The following is a 20647-nucleotide window of genomic DNA, read 5'->3' on the forward strand; positions in this document are numbered from 1 at the left end:
ATCCTCCCCATAATGATCACTTTTCTCTGTTGTCATGGGACATTTGTGATCGATGTACTGCACCTGTTGGTGACCCTCCTATGGACCCAATGCAGTTTGGGTTTCAGTGCCTAGTGGGTGCACATATTCTTACATGATTTACCTATACTTGACATTGTGTTTTGAACTAGCATATGTAAGCTAAAAGTCTCTGTCAAGAATGTGTAACCTTCGACCATTTTGTCAAAAGGTAGTCTAATGTTATAAGCCATATACCTGGAGAATATAATTAATATGATTTTAAAATTTTACACCCAAATAAAAAAAAAAGAAAAAAAGAAAAAAGAAATTCAGTTTGGACTAGTATAATTAGTTTTTGGAATCCAATGTGAAAAGAAGCAATTCTTTCAGCTGGGACCCTATATTTGGCAATAACTTCATTTCGTCCCTAGTCTTTGTACATTGAATTCGTACTTTATTTTTCTTAGAGTATCTTCCGAACATTGGAATAGGAAATGAGAATGTAAAATCTATTTCATTTTTCATTCATTACTATGTTTGAATTAATTAATTAAACCGAGAATAGGAATAAAATTTCATTATCGATGAAATCAATATTCACTCCTTTTCGTATGTCACTGTGATTCACCTTCATCTCTATTTTTATTCCCATTTCTATTCATCCGAATCAATCACACCTTGATGACATGGCATCGTTGAGCAATGGTAGGCTTAATCTAATTTTGTCATCAAAAGACATACCTTTTTATGGAAGCACTGTGGGAAGGAACATGTATACCTAACTACAATATAGTGTGTGATAAGTGTTTGGTTAGCCTGAATTGCCTTGATTTTATTCATGCCTTGTACCAATCCCTTTGGGGGGAAAAAAAAGGCGCCCAAAATGGTCTAAACAACCCTCCACTGATGGGAGTGGCTAGCACTCAAATTGGTAATGGCCAGGATGGTTCTATGAACACGATTTGTGATTTACAATCTTATGGACTATGCTAATTAAGGTAGGGTAGCAATCTGCAAGATATTCTGAAGGGATGTGGAGTTTATAAGGAATAGAAAAAAGAGTGATTTCATTATACAGTGTGGTGAAAAATGGGTGGAGCAAGGGTATACTGATATTGCATGTAAAAGCTAAAAAATTCTACTAGTGGAGCAAATTTGAATTTGGGTTAGAGAAAACAGTATCCTTTTGACGGTCATGCTATCTTTCCATCAAAAGAAAGCGAAGGGGACAAAAAGCTAAGATTTACATCAGTGAAAAGAGGTGAAACTGTGAGTCTGTGACACACATGAGCTGCATATGTAAGAACTATAGCTGAAAAATGATGGGGCAATATGGAATTTTGTGGTGGAAGTGCAGGGCTGCGAGCATAAATAAATAGAAGTATAGGGGGAGCATGGAGATTTGGGGGAAAGGGAGTGACGAAGGAGAGGCTTGTCTTCACATGGTAGAGAAGATACGAAATAAGAGAAGGAGAGATGGGGAGAGGGTAAGGCCTACAGGTCGGTGGCCCCAAACAATCGCCGCATAACGACACTTAAGGGTGCGTAAGAGCTGCATGAACAGAAACACCAACACCCCTCAATTAATTCTCTTCTCTCCTTCTCTCTCTAACTAGATTTATTTACAAAGGAAAATACTGAGCAGCTAAATTTATTTACAATCGAAAAGGGGTGAGGAAAATCAGGAAGAATATTGGGGAACAGAGAGAGAAAAAGAAAGAGAGATGGGTATGCATATGGGTGGATATATATTGGGGGTTAGGGCGTATGTACATGAGAATTAATCATTGAGGAACAATAAGAGCATGCCGGATCGATTCTCTTCTTTTTCATTAAAAAACAACAGCAAGTACTACAATAGAGGAGAAGCAAAATAGGCCTATGGATTGATTGTTTTCTTCTCTCTACATCTCCGGATTGTAGCTGTCCCTCTGGATACTTTCCTCTTGTTTCTTTATGGCTTGTATCTGAAGGTTTTCAGGGTACTAGAGTGGAGGTTAGATTAATGGCAGCCAAGAGCTCCCTATTTTTTTTTTTATGTTTTATTTTTAAATTTCTAAGTCTTTGCATGTTTTCATGTGGGTTGTAATTGATTATTTTGGCTGATTTTAAGCTATATATTTCTTTCCCTTTTCCAATTTTAGATTTGCTTCTGTTGAAGAAGATCACAAAGATAGAGCAAACAACTGCAGCTGCATAAAGAGATTGTTGACGATGGCCGCCCCTTCCTCATCGGCGCCTTTTTTCGGAACGAGGGAAGAAGAACAAACCCAAATGATACAACAACAATCCTCCACACCCACTTCCTCCACAGCTCCAACTGCAGCAGCACCCCAAAAGCGAAAGAGAAATCTTCCAGGAACACCAAGCAAGTATCTAATAATTTCATAGAAGATCTACCTCAGATATGTAGTAAATGAATTAATTGACTGTAACAAACCTTGACATCTTTTTCTTCCTAATTTTTCTTTTTTCCTTTATCCATTTTTCTAGAAAAAACCTCATAAGGAAACCCTAATTTGTAAAACTTCCTAGAGTGATATCTTTCTTTTTCTTTATGGTCTCTTTCTCTTCCAAGATCTCTTTATAATTTTTGTGATTTTTCTATTTGCTTTGTTGTTTGGCTTTTCCCGAACTAAACAGATCCAGATGCGGAGGTGATTGCACTATCTCCCAAGACCCTAATGGCAACAAACAGGTTCATTTGTGAGGTATGCAACAAAGGGTTTCAAAGGGAGCAAAACCTACAGCTACACAGAAGAGGACACAACCTGCCTTGGAAGCTAAGGCAGAAGACTACAAAAGAAGTGAGGAGGAAGGTGTACCTATGCCCCGAGCCCACATGCGTCCACCATGACCCTTCTCGAGCTCTTGGCGACCTCACTGGCATCAAAAAGCACTATTCTAGAAAACACGGCGAGAAGAAATGGAAGTGCGATAAGTGCTCCAAGCGATACGCCGTGCAATCCGATTGGAAAGCCCATTCCAAGACCTGTGGTACTAGGGAATATCGATGCGATTGTGGCACTCTCTTCTCAAGGTAAACACACTTAATTTTCACAGTAGTCATATGCATAATCAAGATTATATAACTATATTAGGCACTCACCCATTCATACAATCATATTCCAAGATGACAAGGATATGAACAGAAAGAGTGAGCACTTTTCCTCCATTATCTTTTATATGGGTCCTCCTTCAAGGCATAGGTTCTCAAAATCCTCCTCCCCTATCTCTCTCTATCTCTCTCTCTGTCTGTGTGTGGAAGACAAAGGCAAAGAGACTGCTTCCACGTGAGTAGTGTCTGCAGTGAAACTGCCATAGTGTAGAGTGTCAAAAGGAAAATTTTGAGGGGGGAAGAGAGAGAGAGAAAAAAAGGTTCTTTTTTTTTCTTCCTCGAAAACATCGCCCTTCATCTTTTCCTATTCACGTGCCGTTATTACAAATGTAAGGAAGGGGATGGTGTTACTGGATTTGTTCTCATATGAGTTGGACATAATTACTGGGTTTGTTTTCTTATGGGTTGGCTACATGTACTCAGAACTGTGCTCTTGCAGGTTCTCCTTCCCATGGAACCCTGTGGGCCTATGTGGCCAACAACTTCTCTCTCTCAGCACCAATTCCCAACCTTTACAGTCACTGGAAGTGAAAAACAGTCTTTTGGGTCAAGTATTGGTCCATTAGAGGCTTTGAGATGCGGTCATCTGAAGTTAATTTTCATGGGTCTGGAAAAAAAATTTCTTGGGTTTTAAATCACAGTCCATGGGTATTGCATGAATGAGGATAAGTCCCAGAAACAGGCTTCTCAGTTGCTGGTTTTTCATCAAACCTGAAAAATAATTCCCTTGTTCATTTATTGAAGAGTCAGTCCTGGATATGGCAGTTCAAGCTTGATTGATTAAGTATTTCCAGGCTTTAGCAAAATTGGATGCCTCAGCATCCTTAATTTCTTTTCTTCTTCTTGGGAAAGAGAAGTTACTCCTTCAGTCCTAAGTTTTTTAAATTCTCTCCCTTTCGCTTCCCATCTTTATTCTTCTGCAGTTGAAATGATGTATAGTAGTCATTTTTTATATTCTTTTTTTTGTTTTTTTCCCGTAGAAATTATTACTATAAATTCCTGTATAAATGGTTTTTTTATTTGTTTCTTTATTTGATGCTCATTTTTTCATTTTCTGGATATAAAATTCCTTCCCACATTTCCCACTTAGGGAAACTACAATTAATCTAACAATTATTCTCTCTATATATATAATGAAAATAACTGCTCATTTAACTTGGAACGCTGAAGGTCTAGTTTGGCCAAGAAACGAAAATGGAACTTAATTCCTCTTTGTTTCAGAAACCATTTTAAGTTTAATTAATTGAATGGTTTCATTTTGTACAATTGGAGAAAGAATATTGAATGATTTCACTTGAATCTTGTGCTGGAACACTTTAGAGGGTTTATTTATAATTAGAAGTGACACACCACAGACAAGAATTTCTGTTCAAATATTGTCTTCACATAGGCCTCCTTACAGAAACAAGGCCCTCTATCCTTTCCTTGTTCCCATTTTTACCAGTTAATGTACAAACCCTTCTACCATCCACCAGGAAAAGGAAAAAGAACAATGATCTAATGGCTTCCTACTCATTGTAATTATTGTTGCAGGCGCGATAGTTTCATCACTCACCGGGCATTCTGCGATGCACTGGCTCAGGAGAGTGCGAGGAATCCTCCCAGCTTGACCAACATGGGTGGCCATTTATATGGAACCAGCCAAATGACCTTGGGCCTATCTCAAGTGGGTTCCCAGATTGCTTCACTCCATGATCAGAACCATCCATCCAGTAACATTTTACGCCTGGACAGTGCCGGAGCAGCAAAATATGAACACCTCCTTCCTCCATCTAACCCTTCATTTGGAAAGCCCCAGCAGCCAATGCCTTCGTCGGCATTCTTTATGCCAGATTCAAACCAAGGCTATCAAGAACACCAATCTCATCATGGTTTATTGGGGAATAAACCATTTCACGGGCTGATGCAATTCCCGGATCATCAAGGCAATGCCAACAACTCTCCTTCTGCTGCTGCCAATCTCTTTAACCTTGGTTTCTTTCCGAATAATAGTACCAGTAGCAGTATTAGTAATAGCAACAATGCCAACAATTCAACCACGCTTCCGCCGTCAGGGTTCTTAAGTCCGGATCAGTTTAACAATGGGAACGCCAGTGGCCAAGGAACAACGCTGTTCTCCAGTAGCATGAGTGATCACGTCGGCTCGGGTCTATCTTCTCTCTATAGCACTTCGATGCAACAGGAAAGCCTTGCCCCACATATGTCTGCAACTGCATTGCTCCAAAAGGCTGCTCAAATGGGTCCAACTACAAGCAGTAATAGCTCCTCATTGCTAAGAGGCTTGGGCGGCTCTTCATCAACCGGCGCTAAGTCTGATAGGCAACTCCTCTCTTCCAACTTCAGCAGCCTAAGGTCACAGATGGAAAACGAAAATCATCTCCAAGGATTAATGAATTCACTTGCAAACGGAAACTCTTCTATCTTTGGAGGATCGGGCCATGCACAAGAAAATAACTTCGGTGGCTTTAATGGGAGAGGGATCACATTGGAACAGCAGCACAAGAACACCAACTTCTCCAAGGTTGATGATGCTAAGTTGCATCAAAGTCTTGGTGTCAGCATGGGGGGATCTGATAGATTAACACTCGATTTTCTGGGTGTGGGAGGGGTGGTAAGAAACGTGGGTGGTGGGTTCTCGCAGAGAGAACAGCGACACGTTGTCGAAATGAGCTCTTTGGACTCTGAAATAAAGACTGCGGCAGCAGCGCAGGGAAGTCGGCCATTTGGAGGTGCAAAACTGCAGTGAAGATAAAACCTAAGGAGCAAGAAAGAACGAAAGAAAGAAAAGGAAAATGCAGGTTTAGATGTGCATGTGTGGTGAATATGTAGGAAGAAACTATGATTTAGTTCTTTTACTTCCGTTAGGGTTTCACTGGTAAACTTTTTGAACTAAGGCTTTCTTCCTCTTTATATCCAGTTTTAGTTATTCTCTTGCTTGGTCAGCTGCATGCGGTCATGAAAACAAAACTCTCTCTCTAAGACACACACACACATCTAAGTGTATGTCTATTAGAGAAAAATTTGAACTAATGATACACAAACCTCCAAATTATTCAGAATAAATGCAATTATCCGTTGCCTTCAAATGGATACTTGAGAGTCATTTTCTGGGTTTGTCTTGGGATATCCATAAACTCATAAAAATATGAGGTAAGTGATGTTAAAGCAGAATGTTGAAACAAGGACACTGAAGACCACTAAGAATGTTCACGTGCTGACTAAAACTCTATTCTTATTTTGTCCACACGGTGTGTGTGTGAGAGAGAGAGAGAGAGAGAGAATGAATTAGAAATATATTTCTTTGTAATTTCCTAAGGAATTTGTTTGGCCACCTAATACCCAATACCTAATACCTAATCCTAATTCTCAAAAAAAAAAAAAAAAAAAAAAAAAAAGATTTCTGAATTTCAGGGTCCTTTGTTGACATTCCGTATAGACTTTCCACACTTTTTCTTCCTTATAACTTGCGGCTTCTTTGACTCCCTTTAGATATACTTCATTTTTATCTCTCACTTTTATGGGAGGTGCACATGTCTCAGCTCACTGTTCCCCTTTACAAGCACTAGTTTTTTTCTTTTTTATCCCAGTAGCCATCAACTCTCTCTTTTAGCCCAATAATTTAATGGAATAAATTTCAAGTACAAACATGGAGCATCATGGGTTTTGGGAGCATATTAGGTCCCACTGCTCTTAACTTTTTGGCACAAAATTCAATAGAAAGCATGGAATTTGAGGAGACTCGCATACATTCTCCTCATAATTTTGAGTTAGAAAATTTTGACCCTGACGCCATTTATATGATAATCTCTGGGAGCAATCAATACTTGGTATGTCTAGCCTTTTCTTCCATGTTTTATGCAAGACTTACATTCAAGTAAAAGGCTATGGTGAATACTGTGAAACCCGCAACAGTTTATTCCAATCATTGTCTTCCTTATTCTCTTTTCTAAATCATTTGTCCTTGACCATGAACGCATGAATAGATATTCGTATCAAAATTTGAGTCGAACCTCAAGAGGGCTCCATTTTGAGAATGAAGTGCTGGTCCCGCGCATGGTAGGACCCGGCTATTCATGACCACTAGGCAGGATCTATCTCGATCTCGAGAAGGAGGCCCTGGACCACTTGAACTGAAGAATTAGGCCTAAGCCCAGGGCCTTGTAGCTTTGGCCTCGGGCTAGCCAGGTGTGGGTCATTGAGCCATTTTTTAACCTGTATTTAAAAGTTCTTAGTGATACTAAAATTGAAAAGAATGGCAAGCGTCATGATCATTCTAGTCAAAATAATTTTACTGGACTATTATACATCTTCATTGCATGAGAATTAGTTGCCTAATTGGTAAGGTAGGCCTAATTAACAAGACTTTGTTGGGGAGTTATGAGTTCTAACGCAATTAAAACATTCCTGAATATTTGGAGTCTTTCACTTAGAATAAGATTCCTTTTGACCGAGTAGGAGAGGAATTGCGTAAACCAATTGAATCTCCTCCTCGAATAGGAGGATTAGCTTCATCCTCATATAACTTTAAATATTATGTCTGTTGTCTTTTTAACCTCTTCAGATAGAAACCAGCAAAATAAAATTAAAATTTGAAAAATGTAAAGGAAATTATCAACTAATTAACTAACAAAGAAAAACCAAACAAAAAGATAAGTGAAGGGTTCACGGTTGGACTAAGGGAATGGCCAAAAAAAAAAAAAAAAAAGTTTTATTGATTGATGGAGTACTTAGCTAAAAACTTAGAATTTGTTATGAAAATTTGAGAAAGAAAAATAGAACTTTATTGTAAGTTTTTGAGTGGAGTTGTAATTACTCATTTCTTTTTGTATGGATATTTTATGTTTTGGATTTTACGAGTCTTTAAGAGAAGCTACTAATACATAGTATTGAGAACTTCTCTCTTATCTTGTGTGAGATCTCCGAATCACCCACCTTTCCATTCCTTCCAGGATGACATACTCATCGAAGTCAATCAAAACACTAGGATCTAAGCCAATATGAGATTTCATAATCAACCTTCCCTTCACTTCATGTAAGGCTGACATCCCCATTACGATCAATCAAAACACTCAGATTCCTATTTATGGGTTACTGATTAGCTCATATATATATATATATATATATATATATATATATCCACTTTGAGAAGTCCACTTCATGACTTTAAAATATATCTATATAATTAAGACAAGTTCACTACATATATAGTGTTAACTTTTGTTTCTAATCAATATGGACTAATCCCTAACCAATTACTACAACAAATGTCACTTTTTGCCACAAAAGTATTCGTTATAGGTAAACAATAATTAATCACTATTAATGTGTTCTAATGAAAAAATTGCTTCATAAGGTTTGTAGACAAAAACACATCACTAAAATATGATCATCATTGAATAATCATATTTTATTATACAAAATGTGAAGTATCATCACTATATTTTTTTGTAACAAAAGTTTTTATGAAGTATCTTTAGTAACAAATCTAGTTTTTTTATGATAAAAGTTTTATGAACAAAGATGTGTCTTTGGTGATGATTTTAGTTTTGTGGAAAAATATTTTTTTAATGATAATTTATTGTTCATGACTTTAAAATACATCTATACAATAACGAAAATTCTACTGCTTATATAGCGTTAAGAACTTCTTTTCGTCACTAATGTTAGGTATCACAATGGGCCCAAAGTAAATAATATTTACACAAGATGAAGCAAGCCATTACAAATCATATAAGAATTGATCTTTGACCCTAAGGTAGGACTTTGTTTACCCTTATAAGGAGTGTTTGCCTATTTAGGCCCACAACCCCATCAGACATAATGAGGACTTCATATCTGCATGATGAGTGGCTATGATATCTCATAGCTAGGGAGACAAGTTCCTAGATTTGTCATGTTTTTAAATCCTTGAGAACTTATTAGATGATTATGCAACCAAAAATCTAAAGGAGTGGGGTACGACGTCAAAGATGATGCAAACTTGTAGAGAATGAAACTAAACTTGTGTGGACAGCTCATATTAAAAAACTTTTGAGTCAAGGAGAACCTTTAAAATTCAATATAATAGCCCTTAATTTTAGATCACACCTAAATCCATTTTTCCAAGATTGCTCTTAAAAAGTAACATACATTTAACATATGATGCTGCATTCTCCTCCCCATCCCTTCATCAAAAAATTGTTGAAGTACAATTTTATCACACATGGGAAAACCTTCAACTCTAATAACTAAACTAAGGTGCTTGATTAAAAAGGTGAGCTCATTATTAAGGTGTAGCATGCTAATGTTAAGCTTTTTGAACTTTACTTCCAGCTTGGCAGGCTTAAACCTCACTATAATTAGGCATTGTTAAAGGAAGTGTATACCATATGTAAGATGATCTGTCCACATTATTAAGGAAACATTCTCCTATGACCATCCCATTAGAATGGTGTATTGAGGCAATAATCCATGATATTTTCTTGATGAGATAAATAGAGGGTCTCACGATACTCTTGAAGAGTGTATTGATATAGGTGTCTATCATCTAAAATAGAAGAGAAAATGATAATAAAAGGTACCCTTGTAATGGGGTGAGGGCAAGGAAGAAAATTTTAGTGAAAATCATTGAAAAATAGGGTAAAATATCAAATTTTGGGGACCTAGATACAAAAACATGGAAGAAAACTTGGTTCAACCAATATTTGGCAAAAAATCAGTGAAAATTGAGAAAAAAAATTATTACTCAATGTAAATTGGATGATTCATGTAAAATATGGGAGATTTATCACTAATATTTCTTTTTTATGTTTTTGGATTTTTTTTTCAAAATATTAACCAACATCATCCTTTTTTTTAAAAAAAAAAAATTCTTCTTATATTCTATTATCCTTTTATTTTCTTTTATTTTTTCATATTGTCACTTTAATTTTTTATTTTAAAAATTATAAAAAAATTATCAAGCACTTTATTTTTATTTATTTTTATAATGTTAATTATTTTATTTTATAATTTTAAATATCATATCTATATATATATATATATATATATATATTATTTTCTTTAAATGGAAAATTTCAATATGTGCATTATATGATGATTGGAACCGAACTAACATTGAGGGAGAAAGTGTAAGCTTGAAGGGCTTGGAGAATGAATGGTTTGATTCTTTTTTTATGGCTTTACACACATATTTATATGTAAAATGTACACTTTACAAAGGAAAACATCTCTTAAAATTAGGGAAGTAAAATCAAGAAACTAAAGTGAATATTTACAGAGATTCCTGAAAATATGAGAAGTGAATACTCATACCCTATCATGTCCCTCAAGATGGTGCTCCATAGAGACACCAATCTTAATCAAAGATTTTGAAGATATTGATGAGATAGAGTTTGACGAGGGAATCCCCAAGTTGATCTCAGAAAGACATATATGAGACTCAAAGTTCACCTTTTTGAACCTTTCCATGAAAAAAATGAAAGTCAATAAGCAATGCACTTCATACAAGATTAAAATACTAGATTGACCCAATTATAAGTAGCTTCAATGTTATCAAAATAAATAACTAGGTAAGATTGTAAGAAAATCCCAAGTTCATGAAGAAGAAACTTGGTTCATAATAATGCGGAAACAATGGTGTTAAGTTAGTGGTTGTTTGGTCAACCAACCTAATCACTTAAAGTGACTTAATAACTTAATTTAAGTAATTGAGTAAATTAAGTATGTTTGATCAAATAACTTAATGACATGATATTTAAAGTAAAAAACAACTTTAAGTAATAAGTAAAAACAATTAACTTATTTTTTAAGTTCACATCTTTATTTGTCTTTTTATTAACAATTGTTCTAGTTACCTTCACGATTTTTTTTTTGCCCCTCCACAACTTTCAATGTAACTAAATATTTTTTGTCCTAATTATAATTTATAAATATAAATACTTCAATTTGATGATTTAGAATAAATTTTAAGTTTTTTTATCAAATAATTTTAATGTTTAAAGTAAGAATTAAATAATAAGTTTTAATTCGATAACTTAAAATTAACTTAAATTATTAAGTAATAAAAATTTAGTTTTATTAAACACCTCTTAGCCTAAAATATTCATTTTTATATCATTTGTTATGTAAATACAGAAATTCTCTACCCTCTAATTTTATGAATTTCTTAATATTATATAAAAATGTACAAGTGATAAAATAATTAATATCTAGATAACTATTATTATTTATCCTATCTACACATTTATTATAACTTATCCTACTTTTGACGACAAAATAGAGGGCATTTCAGTTTTCATCGAACCCCAGCCCATGATCATTTTTACATTCAATATATTAGTTTTATAATATTTTTTTAAGCATAAAATTAACTAATATTACAATTAAAAGAATGCATTATCGCACAACTGAATAAAAATTTATTATTAATTTTAAAAATTAATAAACGTTGTTTTTACTGTAGTGGGACCAGTCTTCTGAGCATGGATCACGTGCCCAAGATATAAAAATGTTGTTCCTTTGTTTTCAAGTTTTTCTTTCTCTTCTTTTATAATTTCCACATTTTTTTATTTTTTTAATGGATTAATATTCAAATATATATATGCATGCATTGCGCTTGAGCTTTTTATAATTCCGGAATGATTCTGGACAAGGAGAAGAAGACAAAACATTCTCTGGAAAGGGTTATGTGAATCAAAGTAAGTAGATCTCGGGGCAGACACAGTGCTGAAGAAGTATATATAAAGTAATGTAAACAAGGTGGTTAAATTTTGAGTGACATTGAAGACTCTGTTTCTTGTATTGTCTTGTTGGATTTGGCTTTGGCTTTTGTATGGAATTATTAATATTAGTTCTTCAATCCTACGTATGTATGCATATAAAGTATTGGCACTGGACACCTTTTTGACTCATAATTGCCTAATCATGGCTCTCTGCTTCATCAATCTGCTGTAGCTTTTATTCATAAAAAGAGCTGGCAGTTGGCAGTCATGACATATACCACGCACCTAAAAGAATTCTTTGACATTGGAAAAGATTAAACTATGATCCCGCTTATATTTTAGTTTTTGGTAAATTAGAGATTTTTGCCTTTATAATAATAAAAGACGTTTCTAAATAATATGGAAATCGACTCAGGGTGGTTTGTGATCAGTGGGAAGGCAAGGAATCCATGAAGCCATGTCTGACGTCAAGAAGAGCGAGCAAGGTCGAGGTGGTCTACAATAAGGTGGCAAGCATCGTAAGATTTCCAGCATCCTCACTAGCAAAGGCCTTTGTTTGACTCACCGAATCTGCACCTTGATTTTGAGAGAATACATTTATTTGGTGGGGCAAGCTCTAGTCCTTTTGAAAGAGGAAATCTGCAAATTTTTCAAATTGTCCTTTTATTAGGTGGTAGTTGTTATTAGGAATAATATATATCATTGACCCGTTATATAATAGTTTTAGTTTCTAGAAAAATAGGTAATTTAATATGATATTAAAGCTAATCCTTGATCCTAATGTGAGAATCTACTTATCTGATCATATAAAGATTAATATCTATCCAACCATTAATTCGACCCCTAATTCATGAGACTTGAGGAGAATGTCGTGTCTATATAGGGTTGATTGTAACATCTCACCTTGGTTAAGGAGAAAAGTTTCTTATATTTTATGTGTTGTAGATTCCTTTGAACTATACAAATGTATTTTAAAGTCATATGGGCCTCAACCTACATGACAATATTAACATGGGAGAGATTAGATAAGCTTCATACTAGCTACCTCACAGCTTGAGGTTTTAGAATAATCATTTATTTAACATGGAATTAGAGTCTTGTTTAATAAGAGGTAATGAATATGAATGTTGTATGTTATTTTCCCAATTTATTAAGTCCACAAGTAGTACTACTTTACTACTACTTTACATGCATATTAAGCTTTTGAAAAAATAGGTAGCTTAACAGTTGTGTGATTTTTGGATCACATAGACTAGTGGAATTTGTGTTAGGCACTAGTAGGCCTACATTGAGATCTAGATAAATGTGATCATAGAGTAGTAATTGAGATATCAAAAAAAAAAAAAAAAAAAAGTTGTAATGAATCATGACACAGAAAAATAATTTATAGGTAAAAGAAAATAAGAAAGTCAAGATAGAAAACACATAAAGCACAAAACCGTTTATATGGTTTGATCTAAATCTACATCCACATGCGAAGAAGTCATGAAATGAGAGAATGATGAAAGGTTCAACTAAACTTTTCATCTATTCATCTATATATATATATATAACAAATAAATTAATTTTTAATAGTCTAATAAACTAAAAGTGTGTTTGACAATAATTTTAAAAAGTGTTTTTAGTTTTGCTAACACTTAAAAATATTTATTTTTCATGCATTAAAAATACTAAAAATACTTCCCAAATCATCACCAAATACACTCTTAAAGTGCGTTTGACAATGATTATAGGAAGTGTTTTTAATACTTGAAGAATGAAAATTTTCAAGTGTTACAAAGGTTAGAAACACTTAGAATTACTACCAAATGCACTCTAAGTCACTACATCAAATTAGTTAACAATCAATTTCTTCAACACAACCCTGTAATATGACGTTGGTGATGAAGCCAAAGTGAGATTGTCCTAAAATAATGTAGATCATGAGATATACAAGGCTTTGGTAAATATGTCAGTAGTTTAATGTTTTGTAAGAACATAACAAACATCAAGGTCCATGAAGATAACTTTTCAATGAAGGAAATGACCACTAAGCTCAATATGTTTTGTTGTTACATGAAATATCGAGTTAGAAGTAAGGGTACTTTCATCAATATTGTCACACCAAAGAAAAAGAGGACTATTGAAGACAAAAGGCCAAATCTCTAAAAAAAAGACAACTAAGCTAAACTAGTTCACTAGTTACAGCACTTAAAGATCAATACTCCAATTCTATACTACTCAAGCAACACATTGTTAGTTAGTGTTAGTGCATTAGGTTAGTTAGATTAAGTTAGCAATTTCGTTCCATCCATTTTGGTTTAGGAATTTTAAAAAAGAAAAAAAATCATTTCAAATAATAAAATTAATTTAGAATTTTAAAAGAGAATCTTTCCAAATCTTTTAAAGGAATTTGGAAAATAGATTTGGAAAATAATTTAAATTTTAAAAGGAATCTTTCCAAATATTTCTAAAATTCTTAAGTTTCTAAATTATTATTTTGGCAAAAATATAATTTCTAAATTGATTCCAAGTCCACTAGGTTTTCTCTTATATATGCATATTGGAAGTGTTCTTCAAAAATTGGATACGTTTATGCTTTAAGTTATTATTCTTTGCGCTTAACCCAAAATTCTAAAAAAATTCATGATTCTTATGTTTGGGTTCCTAAGAGAGATTTGCATCCCCTCAAGGCGTTGAGGAGTCCACTAAAGAGCATGATGGTACTCTGTCATGGATGTGAGATTAGGTATAGGTTCTAGAGTGTAAGTCTTAGAAGGTGGCAATTGCTAAGTAAATCTATGTATCTTCATATTTAGTGAATTATAACTCTACAGTCTCTAGCTTCATAGTTTTTTATCTCTGCACATTGTGTGGAGATTTTCCATGTAAAAATCCCTTATCTCGTGTGTGTTTGATTGCTTTTTATATTTTACACTCTCAAAGGATTAATTGAATTGAAAATTTAAACTCTTGTATTATAATCTTTAGGATCACCCAGAGACATACTATCCCAAACCCATGAGATATCAAACTTAAGGTTTCACCTATAAGCCAAAGTCATTGAAGACCCCAACATTAGCTCAATATTCTCTTAAGATTGGGAGCCGGTGGAACATACCAGCTTAATGAAGTCATAATTACCCAATAGCTAATGTTATATCTCACTATAGATCTTGTTTAATATGTAACCATACACATTAATGCAATCATCATGGATCATCTTAATGATCAAGACAAGTCATTTCTCCAATTATGACGTAGTAAAGGAATTAAAATTTAATTCCAAAAAATGAAATCATTAACAACTTAATATCCTCATTCCATCTCATTTTATTATTTCAACTAATTAATTTAAGGTCCAAAAGTAGAACACAGTTAATTTGAATGTCATTCAACCAGATTTCTAACTAACATGACTTCATTTCTTTCACATAAATATCTACACACATCAAGTGTCTTAAGAATTCCCCTTAAACCTAGATTTAATTTTTCAATCATAATTTTTTCTTTAATAGGGCAATTTTAGAATAGAATAAAATATTACCTTATTAGTCCAAGGTTTTCCCTAATTGAAATTCTAATGATAACAAAGCGAGGTTAGTGTTAATGAGTTTAATGGATTTAAATTTTTAGTTTCTAAAAAAGTTAATCAAGGTAAGAGACAAATGAGGATCATGTTAAAGACTTTAATGTAGTAAAGACCCTTAGGATCATATTTTGTAATGTTGAATGGTGTCACTAGGAGTCTATCACATTGATTTACATTCTAAAGCACTTAACTCATCTAGAATGATTTTAAATATATTTTATTCCCTTATTTTATGCCTAAACTTGCATTTTATTTTTAATTTTTAAGAAAAACTATGGAAGTTATAGGGGGACTAGTTAACCACTCAGGCCAACTGATTGAGATGGCCTAATTCTAGTTTTTGCATTATTTGGTAGTGGCCACTAGTTGAGCAGGAAGCTTGACCAATCAAAGAAACTGATTGATTGCCCAATTCAACTAGTTGATCATGTCACTACCCAATGACTACCTACTATGCTCATACCTCTAATGGCTAGAATATTGATTGATCACAAAGTCAACTAGTCAAGGCAAACTGTGCCTAATGGCTAGTTTAGTATTTTTCTCATTCTTAAGACTTTTTTTTTGAGTCATTATTGTCAAGAGACGTGTGATCTATTTATCAATCTAAAGGCTTTCAACATCTTGCTAAGTGCATTTGAACCAAAAATTGCAATCCTTGAGTGCACCACCTTTAATCCTAGTTTCATTTTTGTATCATTGTGAGCTTAAACTCATGCTAGGAATTTTATGAGACAAATCTTATTCAAGTACTACTTTGTGAGTGACTTCAAGGGTGATGAGTCCCTTGGAATCAAGAATCCAAGTGAAAGAATTAAAGCTTAGTTGAAGCTTTGGAAGCTAATGAAACTCTCAACCTACTTGGAGCTTGAGGAGATTGAACATAGGTTAGGTTTGGGGTTGAACCACTATAAATCATGAATTTGCAAATCTCATCTTTTTCTTAATTTATTTCAATATTATTTTAAGTGGTTACCATCTCTAGCAATAGTATTTTGCATTCATTTGGTTAAAAATTTGCAAAATTAGACCTCATCCAATTCACAACAACCCCTTTGTTAGGTAACACCTAGAAAGTTACCTTAACTTTGCATACCGTTCATTTATAATTGCATATTCCAGTTTGGGGATTTTTTTTCACTTTTGCAATTAAGAGATGACTTTTATGCTTGGATTAAATGTATTGAATTTAGAATTTGTCTGAGGTAGCATTTATCACTTCACAAATTTTATATTACTTTTCATTTAAGTAAATGAGACAATTCAAACATGTTGGACACTTGAGAGACCTATATATTAATAAGAAAAAAATAATTTATTTGATTTCCTTTCAAAAACATGAAGAAATAGATTCACAACTTTTTAGAATTTTCAAAAATACTAACATCAGGAAGTACTTATAAAAATCTTTATTTTTCAAAATCATTCTATAAATCAATTAAGATGTTTCTAAATATAAAGAAACATAATAAAATCATGTTCATCTTTCCTAAATTCCATAATATTTTGATTTTTTAAAATGATAAATAAAAGTATATTAGTTTCTAGGGACATGAATCTAGATCTTAGAATTCCAAAAAATAATCCTCTCCCTAATCTCAAGGGTTTAAAATCTAGAAGAAATGCAATTTTAATCCAGGATACCAATCCTTTAAAGATTTTCTAAGGTTTTGAAACAAAAGGACATTAAAAGGATAAGACACTTTATATGGTAAATCACTCCCCCTAAATGTAAAGTCCTAAACTCAAGAATAGATAAGCTTTCCCTAAATCCTAGATCCAAACTCAGCAAAGACTAGCTAGCAAAGAAGTCTTAAATAAAAAAAATAAAGGACTCAAGGACTTCTAAATTAAATAATATAGCACTAAAGAAAACTAATGAAACACCAAGTCTAGACCCTACACTATGGAGCAAAGTATGCTAGCTAGAAAAGAAAGTTCCCAAGGATTTCTTAGAAGGAGAAATCCTAAGAGAATCTAAAGGAGTTGACTTTGAATTCACTAGGCTTAAAATTTGAAGTACAATTAGGTCTTCTTTTTTAACCCAAATTTGCCTTGTTTTAAGGGCAGTATGAAATGGACTTTTCCTTAGCCATACTTTTAAATATTCAAGATCTAATTCCTACAAGAGTTTGACTTATTGGGATAGAGCCCAAGACATGATGTAATAAAGCTATACTTAAGTTTTAACTATTCTATCCAATAATTTCATTAAGATTTATTTAATATTCAAGCCTGTATCATTTGTACTATACAACACTTAGGTTGATTAAGAGTTTCACATAAGGTCCAAGTCATGAATTCCTTGTAAAATGATGAATTGTTCACAATCAGTTTATGGACTTAGGTAATCGATCTAAGTGAATAGTGCACTACTTCCTAATTAAAGAAATGACTCATCTTGGTCATTCAGATAAGTTTTTTATGTTAAGTACACTAGTGCGTATAGTTACACATTGGATAATACATACATTGAATCATGACATTGGCTATGAGGAAATCATGATTAACTAAGCTATTATGTTACCTAAACTCTCTATTGGGATAAAGCCCTTAAAAACAAGACATGATATAATAAAGTTAAACTTGAATTTTCATTATTTTATCTAATAATTTCATTATGATTTATTTAAACATTCAAACCCGTACCACTTGTATTATACATGATTTGGGTGCATTAGGAGTTGCACGGAAGATCCAAGTCAAAGGCTTCTTGCAATTTGATGAGTTTCACTTTGTTGAGTTATAGACTTAGGTAATCCATTTGAGGTTTCAACGCACTACCTTCTAATTGGAGAGATGATTTGTCTTGGTCATCGTGATAAGTTTCCTATGGTAAGTGTACTAGTATGTATGGTTACACATTGAACAATACTATTGTGGATCATGATAGTGATTATTGAGTAGTCATGATTTCATCAAGCTATTATATTACATGAATTCTCAACATTGGGAGAATATTGAATTGGTGTTAAGGTGATCTTCAATGGCTTTAACATATGGGTGAAACACTAAGGTGATCATATATTTCTTATGGATTAGATCACCATTGATTAAAATAGGTAGCAACAAGTATTCTCAAGATAGATATCATCATATCCTATGGATTTGAGACAATGTATTATTTTGGGTGATCCTAAGGACTTGTGATCATGAAATTTGTGGCATTGTAGTAACTATTTTAGTGGAATTTAGCATATGTTCTTTGTGGGCTAAAGTATGTTTGTCAATTACTTAATAGGAGGATTTAAGACTTAAGATTGTAGAGGTAATCTTGAGATGCTGATAGCATCTACCTCGTTAGATTACAAACAATAGTTCATGAAGAGTCTATATGTAATAGATAGTAAGTCGTAGATTAGAAAGATTGATTAAATTGGATTTGATCAATTCTTATCTCGATGTAATGATATAGGATACTTGAGTGCAACTAAATCTCTTTAATGGAGTGTTAAGTCAACTTCAGAATTGGATTATGAGGAAGTCAGTATTTGCTTATGGATCCTAATGGTCCCTACTTGAGCTCACATTCTTAAGTAATGCATATAGAAAGTGTTGGGAATAAACTCTAGAAAGCATGACATAATGTAATATATTGAGATTCATTTATAAATTTATTTATCTATGTTTCTTGATTTCCATTTATCCCATATGTATTAATTGGTTATTTGAGCATACATGTCCACATCACTTGTATTATATATGACTTGGCTTATTAGGAGTTGCATAGAAGATCCAACTCATGGGATCTTTGCAAAATGATGAGTAGTCCATAGTCAATTCATGGATTTAGGCAATTCATCTGAGACTATAGTACAATACCTCCTAATTAGAAGGATAACTTGTCTTGGTCATCAGGATGATTTTTCCATGGTAAGTACACTTGTATATGTGATGCAAATTAGACAAGACCAAAGGTAAATCATGATGTAAGACTATCATTTGTCATGATTCACCTAACTACCATATTGCATGGACTCTCAACCTTGAGAGGGTATTGACCATGTGCCAAAATCAACAAGAATCTTTGACCTATAAGTGAAACCTTAAAGTGATCATATATCCTTATGAATTGGGTTATTGTTGATGAAAAGTGGTGAAAATAGATATTCTAAATAGAGGCACCATGATATCTCATGGTATTGAGATAGTATGCCCCCTTTGGTGATTCAAAGGACATGTAATCTAGAAGATTATGGTCATAGCATTTCACTTGTGAAATTTGACATATGTTCATTGGAGTTAGAGTATATCAATTGATCACATAATAAGAAAGATTTATAACTCAAGAATTGGAAAGGTAATCTTGATAGATGATAACACTACTTTATTATATTATAGACACCAATTCATGGGGAGTTTGCATGCAATGGATAGTAAGACATAGACTCCCACTATGTTTATTGTAATTTCATAAGATACTAGAGTGCAATTGATAGAGCCCTTAAAATCATAAAATGATGTAATAAATAATATTTCATTAATTATGATTTCAGTTTCCATTATTCTATCCATGATTTCATTAATATTTATCTATGCATTTAGTTTGGTATTTCTTGCATTATACATCACTTAGGTGCATTAAGAGTTGCACAAAAGATTCAAGTTATAAGTTTCTTGCAAGTTACTGAGTTGTTCACAATTTATTAACATAAATAATCCATCTAAGGTTGTAGTTTACTACCCCTTAAATATTAGAGAGATGACTTATCTTGGTCATTGGGATGGGTTTCCCATATTGAGTACATTAATATGCTCGGTTACACATTGCATATGACTTATAATGAATCATGACATTGACTATCAAGTAGTCATGATTTCACTAAACCACCATGTTGCATGGACCCTTAACCTTGAGAGAATACTAAGATAGTGTTGAGGTATCAATGGCTTTAACATATGAGTGAGAGCCTAAGGTGGTCATATATTATCTATAAATTGGGTTATTGTCGATTAAGCTAGTTAGCAACAAGTATTCTTAATAAAGGCACCATGATATCTTATAGAATTGAAACAATATGTTCCTTTAGGTAATCATAAGGACTTGTGATCATGAAGTCTGTGGTATTGTAATAATTCCCTAATTAAGATTTAAAATATGTCATTTGATTAGATTTTGTCAATTTATTACAAAATAAGAGGACCTAAAACTCCAATATGGTTGAGGTAATCTTAAAAGGTTGATAGCTTCTACCATGCTAGATTACAAATATAGTTCATTAGGATTTTACGTGTAGTTAATAGTAGGTTATAAAC

General features: G+C 33.3%; 1 protein-coding gene across 1 annotated transcript; it reads left to right on the forward strand.

Moving 5' to 3' along the window:
• Nucleotides 1–1583: 1583 nt before the first annotated feature.
• Nucleotides 1584–6054, forward strand: LOC117919033 (protein indeterminate-domain 5, chloroplastic-like). Its single transcript, XM_034836074.1, has 4 exons — nt 1584–1996; nt 2145–2368; nt 2644–3040; nt 4652–6054. The coding sequence occupies exons 2-4, from the start codon at nt 2215–2217 to the stop codon at nt 5862–5864; spliced, it is 1764 nt and encodes a 587-aa protein (XP_034691965.1). The 5' UTR covers nt 1584–1996; nt 2145–2214; the 3' UTR covers nt 5865–6054.
• Nucleotides 6055–20647: the final 14593 nt, after the last annotated feature.

Source organism: Vitis riparia, chromosome 1 (assembly GCF_004353265.1).
Source record: "Vitis riparia cultivar Riparia Gloire de Montpellier isolate 1030 chromosome 1, EGFV_Vit.rip_1.0, whole genome shotgun sequence".
In the NCBI taxonomy this organism is placed as follows: Eukaryota; Viridiplantae; Streptophyta; class Magnoliopsida; order Vitales; family Vitaceae; genus Vitis; species Vitis riparia.